The following is a 26,539-nucleotide window of genomic DNA, read 5'->3' as shown; positions in this document are numbered from 1 at the left end:
TATTTTAAAATTTTCTTTATTTCAGAACTGCCTTTATGTACAGACATCATTAAAAAAATGCACATACAATGGAGATTTTCCAAGGATCAGGAGCTGGAAATAAAATTTACGGACATTATTAAGAACTGAAATTGTCCCAGAGAAGTTCTGAGAATCAGGCTTCCTTAAATGTCCTTGATAACCTCTTCAAGTTCTTCCTTTGTGAACATGTGGAAATTCTGGCCAGGCTGCACTGTGGCTAGCTGGAAAGAAAACAGAAGGGTTAATAAGCTGGGCTCAGTTACCCTGCAGATGGCCCTACCATGGTCAGGAGAAGCTGTGTTGGTGATGCAGCTATTCATTAGGAACTAAGGGATCTGCTGTCCCAAGGCCTTCCCAGGCAGCAGGTCCCTAAAATAGCTCTCTGGCTCCAAAATAAAAATGCTTATTGACCAAATTTTCTATTTTAAGGTTAACTCACCACATCATACTTAACCAAATGCCTGGCATCACTGTCACTTCTTGAAGTCATTTCAACAGGGATCACAAAAGCAGCGGCAAAGTACACGGAGTCAGTACTTTTTTCTGTTAAAGACTCCTTTAGAATTATATTTGAAGTATATTTAAATACTTAAAAGTTGAGCTTGTGTGTGTGACTTCAGGTTACTTGGCCACTCTGTGCCTCTATTTCTTCATCTGTACAATGAGGACAATAAGAATAGCTAATTCACAGAGTAGTTGTGAGGATTAAATGTTAATATATATAACGTGCTTAGACCATTGCCTACAACAAATAATCATTAACTACTGAAAGGTATTTTCTCTAAAATTGTTTATGTGGCAAAACTTATCAAAAAAGTTTGTTGTTGTTGTTGTTGTTTGAGACAGAGTTTCACTCTTGTTGTCCAGGCTGGAGTGCAATGGCATGATCTAGGCTCACCACAACCTCTACCTCCCAGGTTCAAGCGATTTTCCTGCCTCAGCCTCCCTGTAGCTGAGATTACAGACATGCACCACCACGCCTGGCTAATTTTGTATTTTTAGTAGAGACAGCGTTTCTCATGTTGATCAGGCTGGTCTTGAACTCTCAACCTCAGGTGATCCACCCGCCTCGGCCTCCCAAAGTGCTAGGATTACAGGCGTGAGCTACTGCACCTGGCCTGTTATGTTTTTTAAAAGGACTGGCCAAGAAAAGATTTTATTAACACTGGCACAGGAAATCAGTTGTGACGGCTGAAGATCAGTAACAACTGGAAGTCCAGATGGTTAATTTCAAATTTAACTAACATGACTAGGTTTTCCATTCTCTCTGCTGATTGTGTCCCAAAGTTTTAGGCAATACTGAGCAATAGGTGCCACATTTGCCTCAAAAGATTTGTGTTTTACATGTCATTTCCTCATAGTGTCTTTTTTTTTTTTTTTTTTCAGTTTTTAAAATTAAACACATGGCTAGAAACAGTAGCTCATGCTTGTAACCCCAGCACTTTGGGAGACTGAGGCGGGAGGTACACTTGAGTCCAAGAGTCAAAAACCAGTCTGGACAACACAGGGAGACCCCGTGTCTACCAAAAAAAAAAAAAACCCCAAAACTAGCAGGGGGTATAGCAAATGCCTGTGTCCCATGTACTCAGGAGGCTGAGGTGGGAGAATTGCTTGACCCTGGGAGATTAGGGCTGCAGTGGGTTGTGATCATCCCACTGCACTTCAGCCTGGGTGACAGAAAGAGGCCCTGTCTAAAGTAATAAATTAATTAATAATAATTTTTAAAAAATTAAAGATAGTAGGGCATTTTAAAGTAATTTTCAGTCCTGATATTTAATATAACTTGAAAGTTGCAAGACAGAATTAGCATAATCCAGTTATATGATGTTTAGTATCCTCTGCCTCATCTATAAGTAAAATTCAGAAAGACTGCTGCACATTTTAAGACATCCGATACCTGGAACAGACTTAAAAAAAAAAAAAATGTTCTCCTCTCAAAGCTTGTAGTCTCCTCTAGATTCTCCTAAAAGATATATCTCCAATTACGTGAAATGTCAGAAAAGTCCCAAATATATTTGCAAAATATAGGTAAACAATTAGTTTACCATATAGACCATGAGCTCCATTCCAAGGATATTTAAACATACAAATATTACTGCTTCTCTTGGCCAGACGTCGTAGCCTGTAATTCCTTTAATTCTGGCACTTTGCGAGGCTGGGGCAGGTGGATCACTTGAGGTCAGGAGTTCGACACCAGCTTGGCAAACATGGCAAAACCCCATCTCTACTAAAAATACAAAAATTAGTTAGGCACGGTGGCACGTGCCTGTAGTCCCAGCTGAGGCACAAGAATTGCTTGAACCTGGGATGTGGAGGTTGCAGTGAGCTGAGATCGCACCACTGCACTTTAGTCCAGGCAACAAAGTGAGATCCTATCTCAAATAAATAAATAAATAAATAAAAATGTTACTACTGCTTCTGTTAAGGTATATCTTTACTTGATGATCAATGACGTGAGGACAGAGAAATACAAGGGCAATAATCTAAAGAGTGAGGGCCTAAAGAATTTCACTTATGACTCAGGCTAGCCTTCTCAAAACATTACAGGGGCTAAAAAGCAGAAACTGGGAAAACTCTGAGTAGAACAGTCCTACAGAAGAACTGGAACGCAAATCAATACTATTAATAATAGAGTTTGAGCCAAGGACTGCCTTCAGGAAGTTGCTCATCACTAGATAAGTAAAAATAATCCCTTACATTTGCATAATAATAAATGTATTTGCATAATATGAAAGATATTTTTATATTTATTATCTCACTTTCAAAAAACACTTCTATGAGGCAGGTAGAACAGATACTGTCTTTCACTCTATTTCACCAATAATTAATTAATAAGCACCTGTGTATTAGTTACATGTACTTGTGACTAAGGATCCAAAGATGAAGAAAGTCCGTCTTATTTACTAAGTGCTAGATGCCAATGTGTTCAATGTCAGGTAAGTGTTATAATAAAGCTAAGCATATGTATAAGAGTGATCTGGGGGAGCCCAGGAAGGCTTCAGGGAGAAGCAACTTTTGAGTTATGTATTAAAGCATGGCAAGAATGGGTCAGACAATCAAAGACAGGAAGGGAAACAATGTGCAAATGCGCAGAACCACAAAAGAACATGATGTATTTGCAAAATTGAAAGTAATTCTGTATGGCTAGAGTGGAGGCTGCACATGGAATATGACATGAAAAGAAGAGGGAACGGGGGGGTCAGAGCCCATGGGAGACAGTACATTAAAGTGGTTAAAAGTATAAGACCTAAGACCAGACCTGGATTCAAATCCTGACTCTACCATTTACCTGTTGGCCCTACCCTCTCTCTCTTTTTTTTTTTTTGAGACTGAGTCTCGCTCTGTCGCCCAGGCTGGAGTGCAGTGGCCGGATCTCAGCTTACTGCAAGCTCCGCCTCCCGGGTTTACGCCATTCTCCTGCCTCAGCCTCCCGAGTAGCTGGGACTACAGGCGCCCGCCACCTCGCCCAGCTAGTTTTTTTTTTTGTATTTTTTAGTAGAGACAGGGTTTCACCCTGTTAGCCAGGATGGTCTCGATCTCCTGACCTCGTGATCCGCCCGTCTCGGCCTCCCAAAGTGCTGGATTACAGGCTTGAGCCACCACGCCCGGCTGGCCCTACCCTCTCAAAGTCAGTTTCCTCTTCTGTAAAATAAGATTTTCGGGATAGGAATATCTATCTCATAGAAGTGTTGTGAAGATTAAGAGAAGTAATTGCATGTAAAATGCTTAGCAAAGTCTCTAATAGATTAAACATATGACTTAAGAAATAGTGAATTATGCCATGGAAAGAATTTTGGAATTTATCTCACAGATAACAGAAGTCAGAAAAGTTTTTTTTGTTTGTTTGTTTTTGAGACAGAGTCTTGCTCTGGAGTGTAGTGGCATGATCCTAGCTCACTGCAACCTCCGCCTCCTGGGTTCAAGCAATTCTCATGCCTCAGCCTCCTTAGTACCTGGGATTATAGGCACATGTCACCGTGCCTAGCTAATTTCTTGTATTTTTATTAGAGACAGAGCTTTCACCATGCTGGTCTGGATGGTCTTGAACTCCTGGCCTCAAGTGATCCACCAATCTTGGCTTACCAAAGTGGTGGGATTACAGGCGTGAGCCACCATGTCCAGCCAGAAAATATTTTTTAAGCGGAGAACAATTAAGATTAGATGTAGCTTAGAAAATCCACTGTAGTAGCACAATGGGGAAAAAAGGGACTGAAATGGAGGAGGGCAAGATTAATTAGGAGGCCTCTGAAAATATACAAGGTAGAGGAAAAATGGGGACCTGAACAAAAGAAGGCACTGGAAGTAGGGATGCAGAAGGGACATTGACTTGGGAGTTATTTATAAGGGAGCAAAGAAATGATTGAGTAAAAGGGAAGGAAAGTCAAAGTCTTCCAGGTTTCTCATGTGCATAACAAGTGCACTGGGGGGTGTCATCAACCAAGATTAGAAATACGGGAAGATGAAACGGTTTTTAAGAAAGATAATGATTTTAATTTTAGAACCGTCAAATTCGAGGTGAATGCTTCAAAAAGGTCAAATGATAGTTCCAAAGAGTGACCATGAAATCTGACAAATAAGAGTTATCTTACCAAGGAGCAGTCTCATGGAAATAATAAAAGCTGAAACAAATAGTAATGATTGAGGAGTCAATGAGAGGTGAAGCAGTGGAGATAAGACAGGTTCTGTTTGGAGGAGACTTGGCAATAAAGGTGAAAAAATAGGATGGATGAAATAGCACTCAGCAATAAAATGTAACAGAATTGATGCAACATGGGTGAATCTCAAAATCGTGCCAAGTGAAAGAAGTATAGTCCCTATAGTCACCTACAGTCCCAGCTACTCAGGAGGCTGAGGCAGGAGAACTGCCTGAGGCCAGGAATTTAAGACCAGTCTGGGCAACACAACAAGACCCCATCTCTAAAAAAATTAAAACACATTAGCCAGGCCTGGTGTGTGCACCTGTAGTCCCAGCCACTAGAGAGGCTGGGGTGGGAGGACTACTTGAGCTCATGAGTTCAAGACCAGTCTAGGCAATATAGCCAGACCTCATTTCTTAAAAAAAAACAAACGAAAACATTTATATTAAATTCTAGAACACAAAACAAATCTATAGTGACAAAAAGTAGATCAATGTGGGGGAAGAGACTACAAAGTGACATGAGGGAACTTTTTGGGAGGATCGATATAATGACTGGGGTGACAGATATGGGGTAGTACATTTGTCAACATCTGCTGAATTGTAAACTTAAAATTGGTACATTTTACTGTATGTAAATTATATCTCAAAAAAGTTCATTAAAAGTAAGGACACTAGATAGAAGGAGGTATATATAAAGATTTTCTTTAAAAGAAAGATGTAAGATGTAACTTGGATCTTTTTTTTTTTTTGAGACAGAGTCTCGCTCTGTCGCCCAGGCTAGAGTGCAGTGACGCGATCTCAGCTCACTGCAAGCTCCGCCTCCCGGGTTCACTCCATTCTCCTGCCTCAGCCTCCGGAGTAGCTGGAACTAGAGGCACCCGCCACCATGCCCAGCTAATTTTTTTGTATTTTCAGTAGAGATGGGGTTTCACCATGTTGGCCAGGGTGGTCTCAATCTCTGACCTCGTGATCCGCCTGCCTCGGCCTCCCAAAGTGCTGGGATTACAGGCGTGAGCCACCGTGCCTGGCCGGATATTTTCCTTTTCTTAGGGGAAAAGGAGGGAGGCTGGAGCTCCAAGGAACAACTAATAGACTAAGAACTTAAAGTAGATGGGTTCTAGAGCAGTGGCTCCCAAATGTTAGCCCTCCTTAGACTGACCTTTCACAGCAGCCTATGAAAGCTGGTTCTATGGGTGAGACATTCACCAACAATACCCTCCAGTACTCTCTAATTTTTTGTCCTTAACTAGTCAATCCCCTACTACGGATTAATCCAACCATCCATTTTCTCATGAGTGTGGTCAACAAATATCCTGGTAAGTACTAATTGGTTTAATTACTGATTTATAATTATAGCCTTGGTTGGCCTTTACATTTTATTTATTTATTTTCTGAGACAAAGTTTCGTGCTGTTGCCCAGGGTGGAGTGCAATCTTAGCTCACTGCAACCTCTACCTCCCAGGTTCAAGCAATTCTCATGCCTCGGCCTCCCGAATAGCTCACCACACCCAGTTAATTTTTTGTATTTTTTTTAGTAAAGCTGGGGTTTCACTATGTTGGCCAGGCAGCTCTTGAACTTCTGGCCTCACGTGATCTGCCTGCCTTGGCTTCCCAAAGTGCTGGGATTACTGGCCTCAACTAGGATTTTAATATGGCCTAGCAATCCTTTTACTCTTCCCTGTCTTCTCTTTTCCCTAGCCATAATGACTTTTCCAAATATTTCCCATTCTCAATTTTACTGTTGCATTCACCCACCCTCAGCAGATGACCTTACAATCACTAGGAAAATTCCGGGGAAATGTGGGACATCTCTCCAGTTTACCGCCAAGCCCACCTATCTTTACTCGTCATTACTTCCTTTCCTCCTGTCTACTCTTAGCACACTAAAAAAGGACATTCCCAAGCTGGTCCATACCTCTCCAGTCCCATCCCTTATCATCCCCCACATTTTATATACATCCCACACCCAACAGACAAAACCTCAAAGTTTCCTTTACCCACAATGTTATTTTTACATCTTGAACCCTTTGCATATGTTGTCCCCTCTTCCTGGGATACCTTTCTGCTCCCTTTTCCAGACATCTCCTCTTCCAAGAAGCTTCCCTAATGCTTTAGTCTAAGTTACACATACGGGAATCTGTTCTTACTGATATTATAGAAGTATCACCCCAGGTTGGTTCTTATTATCTATATGTTCCCCACACTACACAGTATACTACTTGAATAGGAATTGGATTTTCTGTGTCTGTATCCCTGGGCATCCAGCATAATACCTGCTATATAATGGGTACTCAGTATGATGCTGAATGAATTTTACTTTTCAAAACCAACTCTTTCATGTGTACCATGCCTTACCTCTTCTATAACTTTTCCATCACTATCCTAACCTCTCCTTTTCTTTCTTTCAGCTTTTTTTTTTTCTTGAGAGAGTCTCGTTCTGTCGCCCAGGCTGGAGTGCAGTGGTGAAATCTCGGCTCACTGCAACCTCCACCTACTGGGTTCAAGCGATTCTCATACCTCAGCTTCCCAAGTAGCTGGGATTACAGGCATCCACCACCACGCCTGGCTAATTTTTGTATTTTTAGTAGAGATGAGGTTCCACTATATTGGGCAGGCTGCTCTTGAACTCTTGCCCTCAAGCGATCCACCTGTCTCAGCCTCCCAAAGTGCTGGGATTACAGACAACTGCGCCCGGCTCTTTCAACATTTTTCTATAAGCTAGTTTCATCTCTGTATTTTCAAGATTTTTCCCCATCCTTAAAACGGCACAATCCTTTTATTGAATGCTACCTTCTGCCGACACAAATCAAACTTCTTAAGAAAGCAGCATACTCTTGTTTTCTCCACTCATCACCTCCCTTTCATTCTGTTTATTTTATTTTTGAGACAGAGTCTCCCTCTATCGCCCAGGTTGGAGTGCAGTAGCTCACTGCAACTTCCAAATCCTGGGTTCAAGCAATTCTCATGCCTCAGCCTCCCTAGTAGCTGGGACTACAGGTGCGTGCCACCACACCTGGCTAGTTTTTGTATTTTTGGTAGAGATGGGGTTTTGCCATGCTGGCCAGGCTGGTATCAAACTCCTGGTCCCAAGTGATCTGCCTGCCTTGAACTCCCAAAGTGCTGGGATTATAGGCGTGAGCCACCTCGCCAGGCCTCATTCTTTAACTCAGTGAATTCTGGCTTCTGCCAGCACCACTTTACTAAAGCTGTTTATTATTCAAAGGCTGTTAATAATTTCTTAGGAACTAAATATACAAAAATGTGATTTCTATGATCTATGTAGTCTTCAGCAATGCCAGCTATAATATCTGAATAAAAAACAATAAAACAGCCAGGTGCAGTGGCTCTCAGCTATAGTTCCAGCTACTTAGGAGGCTAAGGCAGGAGAATTGCCTGAGGCCAGGAGTTTAAGACCAGTCTGGGCAACATAGCAAGACCCCATCTCTAAAAAAATTAAAACACATTAGCCAGGCCTGGTGTGTGCACCTATAGTCCCAGCTACTCAAGAGGCTGGGGTGGGAGGACTACTTGAGCCCATGAGTTCAAGACCAGTCTAGGCAATATAGCCAGACCTCATCTCTTAAAAAAACAAACGAAAAAATCCAACAATAAAACAGAAAGTACCTCAATGTTTGTTGCATTCAGCTTCTCCTCCATTACTTGTTTGAGGATGATGAGTGAAGACTTGATGGCTTCTTTCAAAGTCATAGACTTGAAACAAAGAAGGCAAGAACATGCCTATTAATTATATACAATCCCTCCTTCCTTCAAAGATTTTCCCTTTATCTCACTGAAAAAAGTATTTAGCAAGTATGTCAAACATCTTACTATGGTGCATTACAAGTATCTCCAGAACTCAAGTAAATGGCAAATAAGTAGAATACACTTTTTCAGGAAAAAAAACCCAAAACCTTATTGTGAGCCACAATAAAGTCACCAACCAAAGTAATCTTTGAAGAAGGGGAAAGGGATAGACTTACCTTGTGTACATTTGCATTCCTCTTTTAATTTAGAAGATAGTATTATTGGTAATACCCTATGAACAATAATGCCCAAATGATCTAAGAGGTAGCCCAATGATCTAGAAAATTCATATTTACCCTGTTTTGTACCTAATTTCCTCCACATGTAAAATCAGTATTACTAGGAGCTAATGTAGGCAGGCTTCCCTGTATGAACCACCTGAATAAGTAAAGCAGCCTTCAGTCACACCAATGAGTTACCCAAAACCAAATCTTCCCATCTACAAAGAAAATACCAAATGCCCACTTGCTTCAAGAACCAATTGTAAAATGCTAAGTAAAGCTGGAGATAGAGGATAAACATATTGTGGTACACCCATACCACCGTATATTACTCAGCCTTCAAATGGAAATACTGGTACAACATGAATGGATCTCAAAAACAGTGTTAAACAAAACAGATACAAACTGACTAATTGTTTAATTCCATTTATAACAAAGCACAAGAACAGACAAAACTAATGGACAGTGGTAAACATGGTTGCAAAGGAGGGAAAGAGATTGACTGGAATGTGGACGAGCATTTTTTTGGCGGTGATGAAAGTGTTACCTTGTTTTGCAATTGTCAAAACTCATAGAACTGAACTCTTAAGGTTTGCACATTTTATTATATGTCAATTATACCATGATTTAAAAAAAACAATAAGGGTTGTGAGAATACTTAATTACCTTGTGGTAAACTTCTTGCAAGGAGCTTTGGGCGCCCTCTGAAGCAGAGCCAATTGCACGAGCATCACACTGTACAAAGGTCCCAGATGGATCCATATGAAACCTGCAAAACCCCCAAAATGAGGACTAAAATGCTCAGGAGTGGTGGCACTTTATGTAACAAACGTCTCACTAAAACAAAGCATAAATGCTTGGCCCTGGAGCCAGGAGACACCACTGAAATATTGAGGCGGCCGGGCGCAGTGGCTCAAGCCTGTAATCCCAGCACTTTGGGAGGCCGAGACGGGCAGATCATGAAGTCAGGAGATCAAGACCATCCTGGCTAACACGGTGAAACCCCATCTCTACTAAAAAATACAAAAAACTAGCTGGGCGAGGTGGCAGGCGCCTGTAGTCCCAGCTACTCGGGAGGCTGAGGCAGGAGAATGGCATAAACCCAGGAGGCGGAGCTTGCAGTGAGCTGAGATCCAGCCACTGCACCCCAGCCTGGGTGACACAGCAAGACTCCGTCTCAAAAAAAAAAAAGAAAAAAAAAAAATTGAGGCACAGATCTAAAAGATGTTCTATGTCTGGAGAAACCAGACATTTTAGAAAGTGTTTAAAAAAATTAGCAACTTCCTTAGGGATTCAGAAGTATACTATGTATAAATATGGTACTTGTTTTTTTTTTTTTTTTTTTTTTTTTGAGGCGGAGTCTCGCTCTGTCGCCCGGGCTGGAGTGCAGTGGCCGGATCTCAGCTCACTGCAAGCTCCGCCTCCCGGGTTTACGCCATTCTCCTGCCTCAGCCTCCCGAGTAGCTGGGACTACAGGCGCCCGCCACCTCGCCCGGCTAGTTTTTGTATTTTTAGTAGAGACGGGGTTTCACTGTGTTAGCCAGGATGGTCTCGATCTCTTGACTTCGTGATCCGCCCGTCTTGGCCTCCCAAAGTGCTGGGATTACAGGCTTGAGCCACCGCGCCCGGCCAAATATGGTACTTGTTTATGCCTTTCTTAGAAATATCTGAGGATGAGGATCAGATCAACATTCCAGAGCAAAGCTCTAAAATATACCCTGACTATAGTAACAAGTTACTTCTAATTCCTTCCAGAATTAGCACTGGTTCCAATAGGGGAATTCTTCATGGAATCCCCAAATTTGGGCAAACGGCATAGAATCACTAAACTGTAGTATTAGAAGCCATATATATATATACACACACACACTCTACAATAGCCCTTTTTACAATAATCTTTTTTAAATATGTTTTTTAAAGAGATGGGGTCTGACTCTGTTATCCAGGCTGGAGTGCAGTGACATAATCATAAGCTCACTACAGCCTGGATAACAACTCCCGGGCTCAAGAGATCCTCCTGCCTCAGCCTTCAAGTAGCTGGGACTACAGGTGTGTGCTAATACCTGGCTAACAGTCTACAGTAATCTTCTCAGTCCCCACCCCAAATTAAAATAACTCCCCACAAAAGCATGGGGGAAAATTACAAAATGGTACTTACAGTTGAGGTCCTTTCTCATCAACTCCTCCAAATAACAATGCTACTCCAAAGGGACGAGACTAGAACCAAAAAGTAAGAGATATTAAGATAAATGGCTATGAAGTAAGGAGTGAGAGGGGCTGGGAATGTTATGTTTACAGGACAAATGTCCTAAGTCCCACAGAACAATAAAAAAACTCGACACAAGTATTACACTCACCATGGCACCTGGATCTGCATCTTCTTCTCCAAACTGGAGAGCCAGATTGGACACAGCTTGGGTCACACTCTCCACTGTCATTGTCTCATTGTAGGTGAACCAGTGGTTCTAGAAGAAGAGCAAACCATGGTACACCCTTCTAATAAGGACACTGAGGCAGCCCACCATCTGCTACGCATATTCCTTTAAACTGGGATTGGAAACTGAAGGCTCAAATGTGGTTTTCTTAATTAACATTAACCCTGAGTACTTGGGAGTACATGAGAGGAAGAGAAATAGCTCTGGAAATAAACATTATCACAAGGACTCTAAGCAACGACGGACAAGAGAATTATTGCCTTGAAAAAGAGGGCTATGCCCTGAAAGCACCAAGTTTACTCTTGTCAAAAACTAAAAGTGCCTCTTTCCCTCAAAGACTCTAGCTTATTCTGTTGATGTTTAGGTTAAATGACTTATTCTTACATAAGTACAGACAGCAAACTTGCAAGTAAGTGCAAAAAATTTACCGTGTGATATATTTTTCTTACTAGCTTATCTCCAAGCAGCAGCTACAAAGTTTAAAAAAACAAAAAAAACAGTATCCCTGACCAGTATTTGTCAGCTGGTACAAGTTATTACTCACCAGAGGAGGGCTGTTATTTGCAAGCCTGGCAACAAAGGCAGTTGAGGTGAGAATATCCTTTAACTATGTCCACCTCCTGCCATGATGCTCCCACAGAAAGTCAATTAGGAAACAATGCATTGCAATGCATGCTTTATATAAGGCAAAGCCAAAAAAAAAGGAAGACACTGTCAGCACTACTGACCAGAGCCTCTTTAAAACTGCAATGATCAGACAGCTAAACTCCAAGCCCCAGAAAGTTCTAACTGGGAATTCTACCCAAAATTATTCCCAAGAGCCACATCTAATATTGACACAGATACCTGCATTATAGCCCAGGCAGCTACATAATCACTAAACAAGGAACTCAAGCATCCTGGTAAAAGGGAGATAATGCCAATTTTACCTGTGTCTCCACTCTGGCTTTATCAATTAAAGTCTTAGCATCAGCAATTAGCCCACTCATGGCACAACCTGCAAAGTAAAAGCGACAGTGACCCAGTGGCCAAATCCTTGTAGAACTCTTTCATTCACTCAGGAAATCCTGAAATTCTGGAGTGGAACCATGGCAGCCATTCAGCTATCCCATGGCATTTTATACCCGAAAGTTTAGACAGGAAATGATCTGCCCTGAACCCAAGTATTAACGATGTTAGAAACAAAAAACCATCCACAATGACACAGAAGTCCAGATGATAAAAATAAGTCCAGAGAAAAGCAGCTAAACAAACATGAATTTCCACATATTACATCCCTAAGCATCCCTTTAGCACTCTTTGTAGATGATGATACATTTTCAAACTAAGCAAACACGAATGTCCCAACCTGGGAGACAGAGAAAAGAAAATCACCTCACTATGGACTACAGTGGAGGACTCTCGAATACATCAAAAGCCTTTTGCCTCTCTGTCCCAAACACAAAACAACTAGTTATATCAGAGAGAGTTTGCCTGATGGCCAAGCCGCCACAATTATGGCTATAACTGTTATTTTACGCACCATGACTCAAATCTAAATCTCCAGCCTAAGTTTCTCTCCCAAGTTTCAGACATATAAAGCCAAATAACTTCCTTAATATATCTACTTGGACATATCACACACTCATTTCCCTTCTAGACCCCGTCTTCTTCGTTGGCCCTCACAACCAATCAGATCACAAGTTCTGTCAATTTCTATCTTCCTCTCCATTCTCTGGCTCCTGTGTTAGTTAAAACCTCCACCATCTCTTTGTTTGGACTATTACAAGTTTTTAACTGGCCTCCCTGCCTCTAGTCTACCTTTAATATCATTATCAGAATGGCCTTTCTAAAATTGTAATGGGATCCTATTACCTCATTGCTTAAAATCTTTCCCATCCTTGCAAAAGGATTACATTGAAGCCTTTGGTGTGGTAAAAAAGGAATTCCACTCTCTGACCGACTCATCTGTTGCTGCAGTTCATGTCCCAGTCCCACAAAACTGCTTGTGCTATGGTATTTTATATTTTACACCATGACGGCTTCAGTCATTTCTATTCCCTCTGACTAGAATGCTCTCCCTTGCTATACCCAGACACTTGTTTGCCTTGTGTACACTTCCTTATCTTTCAGAATTAAACTCAGCTCAAAATCACTTTCATGGAATCCTTTTCTGAAAGCCCCACTATCACTGACTCCAGGCAAAACTAATTATTTCTTCTTTTGTACTCCTACTAAGAACACACTAGAGTCTTTCTTAATACTTTTGTCACTTAATTGCATTGACTTACTGACATGTCCACCACCACAATTAGACCGTATGCTCCTGGAACACAAGGACTACGTCTTATTCCTTTCTATTCCCTGGTATCTAGCATAATGTCTGGCACATTGTAGGCTCTCAATTTGTTGAATGTAGTGACACTGAGCTACCTTCAAAAGACAAGTGACTCGAGTTAAAGCAGACACAATGTTCCAATCTTAAAAGATAAAATCTCAGTTTCTATATCTATGAAAGAGATAGTATCAAGCTTCCAGAGTCACCCCGGCATTTGGTTCTGATGCCTCCAAGCAATTAATTATTTTACCAATGCTTCATTAATTAGATGACTAGACAGGTTAAGAAAATTTGGATAGCCAAACAAAATGCCATTCTATAAGTAAGTAGAACTACTCACCCTGTAATACTATTATACAATGATGTCAGAAGTCAAGGCAGGGGAATTAAAGACCAAAAAAGTGGGTAGAGGGAACAAGGAATACAAAGATAATCTGAAAACAAAGGAGGAAGACTGATGTAGTCAAGTCTATATTATTCTTATAACTTGTAGTCACTCCAAAGATCTTTGAGAATTCCTCTTTTCTCAATGGACACTCCAGCTTCCCATACATAATCCTGTGCTCTAGTGGCCTCCTACTAGAGCAAATATTATGCATCAGTAAAGACCCAACCATCGTAAGGAGCTGGCCTATGATTCAACCTTTGCATATTTCAACAACCATCACATTTACCAAGTCTAAATTTGAGGGGAAAGGTACTTCTAGGAGTAGGTTAAACATAAATGAGCCCTGCAACAGCCTCCTACTCCTACATTTACGCATTCTGGCCTACCGCCTGGAAAACAATAGCGAACAAGGGGATAACGTGTTCGTTTCATAAACCTTCCTTGGAACATCATAAGAGGACTAATTAACCCAGACCAGGTCCTACAGAACAGCTTTCCTCCACTCCTTACCTATGTGAGCATCAATCTCTACAATTTTCTCAATGCTGCTGGGCTCCATCAGTGGGGAAGTAATTCTCTTCTCCACAGCTAGGCACACACCCTCTGATGTCTGGATCCCAATGGCTGTAGAACCAAGCTAAAGAGAAACATCTTATGATTACCATATACAGATCAAATAACTGTCTCACATACTCACCAGATAGCTCTCTGTAAATCTTCACATGATAGAAACTTCAATTGGCCACATCTTATAGGCAGAGAGAAGAGCACCCTAATATACTCTAAGTAATTAATATACTATTCCTGTCAATAGCAAGAATATTGATTTACAGAAAAAAGTTCTTTTTTTTCTCCCTTAATTTTTTTTTAGGTTTTTAATGTTTTCTTTATAATTTACTCAGGTAATTTCTAGAACCCCAAAAGACTAAGTTCAACAAAGTCTTTCAAACATTGGAAAAATCCATTCTCTAATGCCAATATTTGGAGGAGGGAGGATTCAAAAGTTCTAAACATAGTGGGCAAGAAAGTAATAAAACTCTTAATGTCTTTTCCGGACCCGGTCTCTTTTCACCTCTTACATCTATCTTGGTCTGTTCCAAGAGGTGATATTCCCCAACCTACCTGACCTCCAAAAAAGTAATAAAGGAAGGTACGGAGGGACAAAAAGAACCACCACCATCATCACCACCAACAGCGTAAAACTATTAATTATTTAAGGTCGCTAGAAGTCCACAATATCCCTGGAATTCATCTCTTTATGTAACACCCAGCCATCTACTACTCCTCTATGCCCATTTCCTGCAAAATGAGGATGACAATAACAAGAAGGGTAAACACATTATGTATTACAAAATGCTTAAAATGGTGCCTGCCAAATATGAACAAATGTTATTCATATTCCATGCCTAGATTACTTCAATAACCTCTCTCATCTTTAATCTCTCTCAATGTATCTCTCATGTTATAGCCTGACTGATCTAATAAAATGCTATTATCATTATATTTCTTCTCTCAAGAATTAACATCACCCTATACTGCCTATAATATCCAAATAAACTTCCAGAGCCTTCATATCCTGATGCCACTTTTCCGTTCCAACTTCAATACTCGTTATTCTCCAACAAAATCCCTCAGGTATAGCCCAACCCACTTGCTCAAGCCACATTATCTCCTATTCTTGCACCCCTCTGCTCATGCTGTCTCCCCTGGAATACATTCTTCATTTCCCCTATCCAAATTTCACTCATCAAAGCCTTCCATGACTATGTTTTGTGCTTTGAATTTCCATTATATTCAGTTATTTCTACAAAGTAATCACTGCCAAGTGTGAGCATTGCAAAGGGTTCCAAAGAATCCCATGAATCTTTATGTATAACTTGCTTAACATGTCTGCAGACTGATCGTTTCACACACATTATATTATTTTTCAAATGTGTTAAGTTGTGACTTTATTTAGAAGTGTTATTAAATGTATACCAGCTTTTTGGCATGTATTTTCTTAATCAGTGGATACCTGCATAACTACAGGAGATGAACTGTCAAAAAATTTTATGTAAAACAATGAGTATTCAGGTTGGGCACAGTGGCTCATGCCTGTAATCCCAGCACTTTGGGAGGCTGAGGCGGGCAGACTGCATGAGTACAGGAGTTCGAGACCAGTCTGGGCAACATGGTGAAACTCTGTTTCTATGAAAAATACAGTAATCAGCCAGTCTTGGTGGCATATGCCTATATTCCCAGCTATGCAGGAGGCTGAAACAGTAGGACTGCTTGAGCCCAGGAGGCAGAGGTTGTAGTGAGCCAAGATCATGCCACTGCACTCCAGCCTGGGCAACAGAGTGAGACCCCATCTCAAAAAATAAATAAATAAAAATGAATGCTCATATTTCTAGTTAAAGGTGTAAACTAACGACATACATTCGTTCTACGCCTTCCTTAAGTCTGTTAATGTAAGATTAAAGGACTTTTAAAAAGGCATAAATCCACTATAACAGAGAGTGGGAGAAGACACAGCAACATAACTTTGAAGCTAAAAAGAAGACAGGTTAGTGATACCCGAGTAATCCAAATCCTAAACCAGCAGTAAAGAAAGTAAAGAAACAACTTGATTTTTATCACAGGACCTCACAAAAGGAAATGGTGGCAAAAAGGACTTCTGGAAATGGAAATGAACAAGGAGCTAAAAACTGCAAGATGGTCCAGTGTTTAAGAAACAGATTCCCAGATGCCCTCCCCTATGCTATAAAGCTAGATGACTGCACCTCCCCCACTCCTGCAGAAGACTCCAGGCTTATTCTCTGGAGACCGTAAAACAGAGGGTCTTTGGATTGGGGACACCAAGCACAGTCTAAGGCAGGAATCATGTACTGAAAACAGGGTAAATATGTAAAAATTTACAAACTGAATGTTAAGAACCTCAGCCTTCTTTCCCTACTCAGCCCTCAGAAGCCAGCAGCCAGAAATACCCTCCCAGAATGAAATGCAAAGAGGCAGTTTTCTCCTCAGCAATGTTTTTCAAACTTTTTGACCAAAAGCCACAGTAAGGAATACATTTTATTTCATAACTAAAACCCACAAATAAATACAAATACATAACAGAAACAAAATTTCATGAAAAAAACCACTCACCACTACTGTGGGCAAGGCATTTTGATATCTACACTTAAAAAAGAAATCTGGGCCAGGAGTGGTGGCTCATGCCTATAATCCTAGCACTTTGGGAGGCTGAGGCAGGAAGATCACTTGAGCCCAGGAGTTTGAGACCAGCCTGGGCAACATGGCAAAACTTTACCTCCATGAAAAATTTTAAAAAATTACCTGGGTGTAGTGGCACGTACCTGTAGCTGGGGGCTGAGGTGGCACGGTCACCTGGGAGCCTGGGAGGTTGAGGCTGCAATGAGCAGTGATCACACCACTGCACTCCAGTCTAGGTGACAGAGAGACACTCTGTCTCAAAAGAAATGCTCCTCATGACCACTAAATTTATTTTAGTATCTCCTAATAAGCCTAGACCTACAGTTTGAAAAACATAGCTCTAAAGAATCTGACCAGTTCAAAAGGAAAAAAAAATATTTTAGACAGGGTCTTACTCTGTCGCCCAGGATGGAGTGCAGTGGCACAATCACGTCTCATGGAGTTCCAACCTCCCAGGCTTACGAGATACTCCCACCTAAGCCTCCAAAATAGCTAAGACTACAGGTGTACAGTACCACACTCAGCTAATTTTTTTTTTTTTGAGACGGAGTCTCGCTCTGTCGCCCAGGCTGGAGTGCAGTGGCCAGATCTCAGCTCACTGCAAGCTCTGCCTCCCGGGTTCCTGCCATTCTCCTGCCTCAGCCTCCCAAGTAGCTGGTACTACAGGCGCCCGCCACCTCGCCTGGCTAGTTTTTTGTATTTTTTTTAGTAGAGACGGGGTTTCACCGCGTTAGCCAGGATGGTCTCAATCTCCTGACCTCGTGATCTGCCCGTCTCGCCTCCCAAAGTGCTGGGATTACAGGCTTGAGCCACCGCGCCCAGCCATTGCTAATTTTTAAAATATTTTGTGAAGACAAGGTCTCACTATGTTGCTCATGCACGTCTTGAACTCCTAGACTCAAGCAATCCTCCTGCCTCAGCCTCCCAAAGTGCTAGGATTACAGGTGTGAGCCTTACCCAGCCTAATTTTTAAAATTTTTTCTAGACATGGGCTATGTTGCCCAGGCTAGTCTTGAACTCCTAGGCTCAAGTGATCCTCCTGCCTCAGTCTCCCAAAGTGCTGGGATTATAGGGATGAGCAACAATGTCCCACAGGGAAAAAAAATTTCAAGAAAAATTAGAAAACGGTTGAAGAAAAATAAGACATTTCATCCATAAAACAAGAACAGGATGCTAAGAAGACGAAAAGAAACAAAAGAAGTTGGAAATTTAAAATTATTTCTGGCCAGGTGCGGTGGCTCATGCCTATAATCCCAGCACTTTGGGAGGCTGAGGCGGGCGGATCACCTGAGGTCGGGAGCTCGAGACCAGCCTGACCAACATGGAGAAACCTCAACTCTACTAAAAATGCAAAATTAGCTGAGCGTGGTGGCGCATGCCTGTAATCCCAGCTACTCAGGAGGCTGAGGCAGGAGAATCTCTTGAACACGGGAGGCGGAGGTTGCAGTGAGCCAAGATCGCGCCATTGCACTCCAGCCTGGGCAACAAGAGCGAAATTCCAACTCTAAATAAATAAATAAATAAATAAATAGTTTCTATAATACTATTGGAAAATGGGTTCTACCAAATTGAGCAAATAAATCAAAAAAGGTGACATGGGGCCTAACACAAGAGGGAGTTAAAGGGAACGCCTAGAATGATCTCACAGAAAATGAAGTCCACAGCTATGCAGGAGGCCCAGAGAACGACCAGTCCAGATTGGAGCAGGTTAGAAGGCTCCAAGATTTCATTAAGAATCCTTAATAGGGCACTGTGGCTCATGACCGTAATCCCAGCACTTTGGGAGACTGAGGTGGGCAGATCACTTGAGCTCAGGAGCTCAAGACCAGCCTGTGCAACACAGTGAAACTCCATCTCTACAAAAAATACAAAAATTTAGGCCGGGCACGGTGGCCCACATCTGCAATCCCAGCACTCTGGGAGGCCGAGGCAGGTGGATCACACGGTCAGGAGTTCGAGACCAGCCTGACTAATATGGTGAAACACCATCTCTACTAAAAATACAAAAATTAGCCAGGTGTGGTGGCATGTGCCTGTAATCCTAGCTACTCAGGAGACTGAGGCAGGAGAATTGCTTGAACCTGGGAGGCAGAGGTTGCAGTGGGCTAAGATAGCACCACTGCACTCCAGCCTGGGTGACAGAGTGAGACTCCGTCTCAAAAAAATAAAAAAATAAGCCGGGCATGGTTGTGCACACCTGTAGTCCCAGCTACTTTGGGGGCTGAGGTGGGAGGATCACTTGAGCCTGGGAGATTGAGGCTGCAGTGACCTGAGATGCACCACCGCATTCTAGCCTGGCTGACAGAGCAAGACCCTGTCTCAAAAAAAAAAAAAAAAAAAAAGGAATCCTTAATAGGACACTTAATTTGCCTGAATGTTTTGAGAGGATACATGTAACCTGGAGAGACTTTGGGATGCATTATTGATCATACTAAATTAAGCAAATATTTTTAAAAAGAGAATTATTAACTCCAAGAAAAACAATGTTGTGCAGAAATAGAAAAACAATTATAAAACACAAAATGGCTCAGCTGTGAAAAGCATTTACGGTCATACTAATGTAACTATTGACTAATGATCTAACAAAATTATGATATTCATGATATATATGGAGAGGGTCACCCTGTCCCCACCTCAGAAGACAACTGTGTGTGGTGGGGACTAGGGGTGTGGGGTTGGGGCAGAAATCTTCATCCTTCATAATGAAAAGTCCATGGATAATGTCTAATAAAAAAACCATAAACCTGTGTTGTAGAGATATGGAAGTACATGCCTAGAACATTACCAGCTGAAACAATTTGAAGTGTTGCCTCTGAAAAGCTGAACATACATGATGCAGGCCTCAAGAACTGCTATTTTTGTTACAAGGTTTATAGAACTACTTTGCCTTTTGACTCTGAAACTACATGCATGTATACCTTAAAAATCAAACAAATATATAATCAGCAACCATTGCCAGAAAACTTAATTTAGCACTTAATTGTTCTCTAATTGTTTTATTTATAGTATACTGATCTTGAATCCCCAACTGAACAGAGTAGGACAGAATTCATATATACTTTTTATCTAGAAGAGTGATTCTCAATTGGGGGCCCTTTTGTCCCCACCAGACATTTGGCAAAGTCTGGAGACATTTTTGGTTGTCACAACTGAAAGAGTGCTACTGGCATCTAATGGGTAGTATCCAGGAATTGATACACATCCTAAAATGCACAAGATGGCCCTCCACAACAAAGAATTATCCAGTCCAGGCCAGGTGTGGTGGCTCACACCTGTAAATCCCAACACTTTGAGAGGCTGAGGCAGGAGGATTGCTTGGGCCCAGGAGTTTGAGACCAACTTGGGCAACATAGCAAGACCACATCTCTACAAAAAAAAAAAAAAAAAGCCAGGCATGGTGCACACATCTGTATCCTAGCTGCTAGGGAAGTTAAGGTGGGAGGAAAACTTGAGCCCAGCAGTTAGAAGCTGCAGTGAGCTAAGACGGTGTCACTGTACTCCAGCATGGGTGACAGAGTGAGACCCTGTTTCTAAAAAAAACTAAAACAAATCTCTTTAGTCCCTAAGGTGTCTTTACCAACAAGAATAAAAAGGTGGGCCGGGCGTTGTGGCTCACGCCTGTAATATCAACACTTTGGGAAGCTGAGACGGGCGAATCATTTGAGGTCAAGGGTTCGAGACCAGCCTGGTAGTAAAACCCCATCTCTACTAAAAATTTTTTAAAAATTAGCCAGGCGCGGTGGCACATGCCTGTAATCCCAGCTACTGGGAGGCTGAGGCAAGAGAATCACTTGAACCCAAGAGGCGGAGGTTGCAGTCAGCTGAGATCACGCCACTGAACTCCAGCCTGGGCGACTGAGCGAGACTCCATCTCAAAAAGAAAAGAAAAGAAAAGAAAAAAAAAGAATACAAAGGTAGTCAGATACATGATTTGCTAAAGAAAACAAAACAGAAAAAGTAATACAAGTGCTAATTCTGGACTTCTGTATCCCTCTTTATAGCTAAGAGGATCAAAAGCACAAATATGTCCCTCCACCCCCACTGAGAAAAAGCTATTAAGATAATTATGAAGCAGTTAACTGATCAAAAAGTTTTAAAATAGATATTAGGAATAGTATTGAAACTGTTATAAAAATGGTTAACAGTGGTTGCCTAAAGGGATGTAAGAACATTTTCTAAAGGAATGGTTAAACCACATTTACTCCAAGTGTTCTGCCAGCAAAATGTTAGGTAGCCATAAATTTCAGGAACTATGCTACTTGCTACTATACCTTGATAGCCTCAATGGCATACTCCACTTGAAATAATCTTCCTTCAGGAGAAAAAGTATTCACGCCCCTATAATTTAAAAAAAGTTATTAATTATACTCATAAAAACTAGTCATGTAGACACTGAATTCAAGTTCCTTGACAACTAGCTCAGATAGCTGCAGAATATGCATGCTGTCATTATTCTCTACTTCGCCCACAACAATCTGTAGCATTTTTTGTACGTTAACAGTTTCTCAAGGGAATGGAACCTATATATAGAATGCTTCTGCCCCACTCCCAGAAAGTCTTCCCAAACTGATGAAATGAGAGCAAGTGACTTTTCTGCCTCAATCCTGAATCAACCTGGGTCCATTTTGAACAGACTTATCAGTTCCTTCGGTAAGTTCATGCCCCAAAACTATCAGCCAATTTCCAAGAAAATGTGCATTTTTCCTTATCCTCTTCCCATAACATGCATATGATGTTAATATCTGGGGTTAACACTCTTCTTTCCATTCTCAATGCCCTCATTACTTTTCACCTAACTTTTGTAATAGTCTCCTAACAGGTATTGACTCGTGGAGCAAGTCCGAAGTGTTTTTCCCCTAATTCAGACAATCTCTATAAAAGTTATTACTTTTTTTTTTTTTAATTTGAGACAGAGTCTCGCTCTGTTGCCCAGGCTGGAGTGCAATGGCATGATCTCGGCTCACTATAACCTCCGCCTCCCGGGTTCAAACAATTCTGCCTCAGCCTCCCCAGCAGCTAGAACTACAGGTGCATGCCACCACGCCCAACTAATTTTTGTATTTTTAGTAGAGATATGAGGTTTCACCAAATTGGCCAGGCTGGTCTCAATCTCCTCACCTCATGATCCACCCACCTCGGCCTCCCAAAGTGCTGGAATTACAGGTGTGAGTCACCGTGCCCGGCCCAATTTCTTTCTTTCTTTTTAGACTGAGTGTGCTCTGTCACCCCGGCTGGAGTGTGGTGGTGCGATTCCAGTTCCCTGCAACCTCCATCTCCTGGGTTCAAGCAATTCTCCTGCCTCAGCCTCCCAAATAGCTGGGATTACAGATGCCTGCCACCATGGCCGGCTAATTTTTGTATTTTCAGTAGAGATGGGGTTTCACCATGTTGGCCAGGCTGGTCTCAAACTCCTGACCTCAAGTGATCCGCCCACTTAAGCCTCCCAAAGTGCTGGGATTACAGGCGTGAGCCACTGCGTCCAGCCCTAATTATTACTTTTTAGTAAAAGTTAGTCACAGGTACATTTCTCTACTTATTTGTATGAATTACTATTGTTATCTTAACAGACTGAGATCCATGTAGTTCCTAATTCTAACCTAGTTAATTCACTCAACATTTATATAAATTACATGTCAGACTGCTTTTCTCTCTAAAACACTTCCCCTTACACTTAACACTTTCCACCTTTCCTTGCTCAAGTGTGCTGGAAATCCCTACGGAGAAGAGGCACCAAACATGGTCTCACCTATAAAAGCTTTGAGCACACAATGGACACAAAAAATATGTGAACAAATAAATGAGATGGTTGCAATCCGTGGTTTATGGAGTCTGGACTTCACAACAGGTAACATGTCATATAGCAGTGCTTTTGGCCTGGCGTGGTGGCTCATGCCTGTAATCCCAGCACGTTGGGAGGTCGAGGCGGGCGGAACAGCTGAGGTCAGGAGTTCGAGACCAGGCTGGCCAACATGGTGAAACTCCATCTCCACTAAAAAAACAAAAATTAGCTGGGCGTGGTGGCAGGCGCCTGTAATCCCAGCTACTTGGAAGGCTGAGGCACGTGAATCCCTTGAACCCAGGAGGCGGACATTGCAGTGAGCCAAGATGGCACCACTGCACTCCAGCCTGGGTGACAGAGTGCTAAGCACCAGTTACTTCCAAATCTCTATTACCAGTTTTACCTCTTTCCTAACTAATTTAAATGTTTGCTGAACATTTCCCCTAGCATATCCCATTAGCACTTAACACTTAACATTTTTCAGTTTGAAATATTATCTCTTTAAATCCAGTCACCTTGCAAAATTGACTTTATCTCCTGCCATTCCTATTTCAGTTTTATTTTAAAACACCTCCAATCTTCCAGTGTTCCCAAGATAGGAAGTTCTGAATGATCTGACTCATTCCTCATCTTTTCCCATATCCAACTATATGCTAAGTCATACCAATTCATATCAATTCCTCCTCCACAGTAACACATCACTCTTCCTTCTCAATGCCCTCATTACCTTTCACCTAACTATTGTAACAGCCTAACAGGTATTGACTCACTTTTCCCTAATTCAGACAATTAATCTCTGTAAAACACAACTATTATTTAACAGCACACAGTTGCCTACAGAACTAGGACCCAAACTCCTTAGCCTCGTATTAAAAACCATTCAATATCTAGCAGCATCCTGTTATTCCCATTATCTCCTGCTGTTCCCATACATGTATCATATGTGCCAGTCAGACTGGACTTTTCCCAAAATGCTTTGCTTTTCCATTGCCCCTCCTTCATTTATCCCATATTCTCCAACTCAAAACTAGTGATCTCACTGTCTTTATTAAATTCCTACTCTTTCAAGAGACCAAGTTTAAATGTCAGCTCCTTTGTGAAGTTTTCCAAGATCCTCTCATATTGCATGCAATCCCTCATCAAAAATTCGATGGTATTGATTTGAGTTTCTCTAATGGCATTAATATATTTCTGACTCACACTATAGTTACTTCTATAAACAAATTTTTTTTTTTTTTTTTTGGAGACAAGATCAGCACCACCACACCTGGCTGATTTGTTTTTAATGTTTAGTAGAGACGAGGTCTCACTATGTTGCCCAGGCTGGTCTCCAGCTCCTGAGCTCAGGCAATCCTGCCTCGGCCTTCCAAAGTGCTGGAATTACAGGCATGAGACACTGTGCCTGTAAACAATTCTTTAAGAGTCTCAGGCTGGGCGAGGTAGCTCTCACCTGTAATCCTAGCACTTTGGGAGGCCAAGGCAGGTGGATCACAAGGTCAGGAGTTCAAGACTACCCTGGCGAAGATGAGGAAACCCAGTCTCAACTAAAAATACAAAACTTAGTCGGGCATGGCGGCACCGCCTGTAATCCCAGCTACTCAGGACGCTGAAGCAGAGAATTGCTTAAACCTGGGAGGCGGGCCAGGCGCGGTGGCTCATGCCTGTAATCCCAGCACTTTGGGAGGCCAAGGCGGGTGGATCACGAGGTCAAGAGATCAAGACCACCCTGGCCAACATGGTGAAACCCTGTCTCCACTAAAAATACAAAAATTAGCTGGGCGTGGTGGCGTGTGTCTGTAGTGCCAGCTACTCGGGAGACTGAGGCAGGAGAATCGCTTGAACCCGGGAGGCAGAGGTTGCAGTGAGCCGAGATCATGCCACTGCACTGCAGCCTGGTGCCAGAGCAAGACTCTGTCTCGTCTCAAGAACAAACAAACAAACAAAACCCGGGAGGCGGAGGTTGCAGTGAGCCAAGATCACATCACTCCACTCCAGCCTGGGCGACAGAGCGAGACTGTCTCAAAAGAGTCTCCTATATGAGAGCAAGGAGCTTGATTTTGTCCATTGCTGTAGCATCAGCACCTAGGAACAGTGCTTTGTTCACAGCAAGCACTCAAGCACATTAACTAAGAGAATAAAAAGGGATGTATTTTAGGTCGTCTTGGGAAGACAGAAAAGTAAGTAACAAAGCAGTCAATACATATGTTAAGTAAATGGCCACAAAATTTAATAAATGATTTCTGATAATGATAACAATTTCTATCATACACACCCTAACTCAAAATTATATGTCACCCGAAGATGATTCTCTTCAATGTTCTAGAAGTTAAATATCGACCAACAAAGTCACTTTGTAGGACAGTGGGGAAATATGTCAAAACTTCACACACATCTTCTATGAGTCAGTAAAAAAAGATGAAAAAGTGGTAACTGCACGTGGTCAGCATATACTTGAAAGGATCAGCATGTACTTGACAGGAAATGCAGTTTCTGACACCACTCAGTACAAAGAAAATGTCTGCCTTCCCTGACTTTAAAAAAAAAAAGTAGCTATGTAAAAACTTAACTCATGAAAACAGAAACTGAAAGTAAAAATATCTACAGCATAAATATGTACAACTTAATATTGCACGCATTTTTACACCACAAGTTTTTTAAAATTTGCTTTAAACTTTTAAAAAGTCAGAAAATTTTTGGTCAGTTGGAATCAGCATGATGAGAAATCTCTTGAAAACCACTCTAAATTCCAGTTCCTATAAAATCAGACTCCATACAATATATCCAGCCAAAGCTACGACTGCGTTCGCGCTTCTGCAGAAACTATACACCGCAGCATGCCCTACTACAAACCAGTTGCTTTTTCTGCCAGGAGGCACGTTTAACTTTTTGTTTGTTTGTTTAAGGTAGTCATACTAGGCGCGAAAAGATGAACGGGGCAAGGGGTGACCCTTGGCCCTCTCCGGGTTCAAGTTAGGAGTACCGGCTCCTCACGCCTTCTTTACCAAGCACAAGTCGGAGCTTCTCGCTTCCGCACTGAGTTAGGACCCAGGGGGTGACTCAGCGGTAGGACAAGTGCCGCCGATGTGGTCTAGCTTGGGAACCACGGCGGGCGCCTGAGGAGGGCAAGAGATCCCCAGGTCCGGCCAATCTCGGGTTCCTGGGGAGCCCCATGACACGGCAGAACCCAGGCCGCGCGGCCAGGTCCCCGGCCTGCCCACCCATAATTCCCACCCGACGTCCCCCAGCCGCACGGACCTGTCGTACTCAGACCGGGTGAGAAACATGGCGAGGGCAGGAGGAGGCAGCGGCTACGCGGGGATTCTGAGGATCAACACGACTCCACTGGCACTCAACTCACCCACACCGCCACAGTACCAAAGACCAACTGCGCGTGCGACCGCGACCTCTTTAGCCCGCCCTCTTGTGCCTGCTTCCTATTGGCTGGTAGTAGTTCCCGCCGAGGTGATTGGGCCAACGCGCTTCCTCACCAGGGCATGGTTGGTCCGGAGGAGGAGGACCAGTGAGGTATTTCCGCCTTAAATCTCGGGTGGTTGCTAGGGACGATTGGAACCGAAGGCGTGTAGTGAGTTCGCCTTTTAGAGAAGGTGTGAACCCGCCCCAAGACTGGCAGTTGAAAGGGCTTGCACGCAGAGCGGGGCTGTCTGAACCCTGACTTAATAGGTCCCTCGCCGGCTCCCGTAATCCCAGCTAGAGTACTTTGGCCCGGTTTCCTGCAAGGC

At 42.3% G+C, this 26,539-nt stretch overlaps 1 protein-coding gene across 2 annotated transcripts; it reads right to left on the bottom strand.

Annotated features, from left to right (window-relative positions):
• On the bottom strand, positions 1-26,212 carry PSMA5 (proteasome 20S subunit alpha 5). Of its 2 annotated transcripts, XM_033198343.1 has the most exons (9): positions 26,055-26,212; positions 21,292-21,358; positions 14,336-14,462; positions 12,050-12,117; positions 11,043-11,150; positions 10,844-10,902; positions 9,352-9,454; positions 8,285-8,371; positions 1-242 (listed from the first exon to the last, which is right to left on the bottom strand). In XM_033198343.1, the coding sequence occupies exons 1-9, from the start codon at positions 26,081-26,083 to the stop codon at positions 165-167; spliced, it is 726 nt and encodes a 241-aa protein (XP_033054234.1). In that variant the 5' UTR covers positions 26,084-26,212; the 3' UTR covers positions 1-164. The 2 variants fall into 2 exon arrangements, with proteins under 2 accessions (XP_033054234.1, XP_033054235.1); XM_033198344.1 differs by lacking the exon at positions 21,292-21,358 and having other exon boundaries at positions 26,055-26,197.
• Between the last annotated feature and the right edge of the window lie 327 nt (positions 26,213-26,539).

This window comes from Trachypithecus francoisi, unplaced genomic scaffold, assembly GCF_009764315.1.
Source record: "Trachypithecus francoisi isolate TF-2019V2 unplaced genomic scaffold, Tfra_2.0 Lachesis_group5, whole genome shotgun sequence".
Taxonomy (NCBI): domain Eukaryota; kingdom Metazoa; phylum Chordata; class Mammalia; order Primates; family Cercopithecidae; genus Trachypithecus; species Trachypithecus francoisi.
This window is presented reverse-complemented; position numbering and strand designations above follow the sequence as displayed.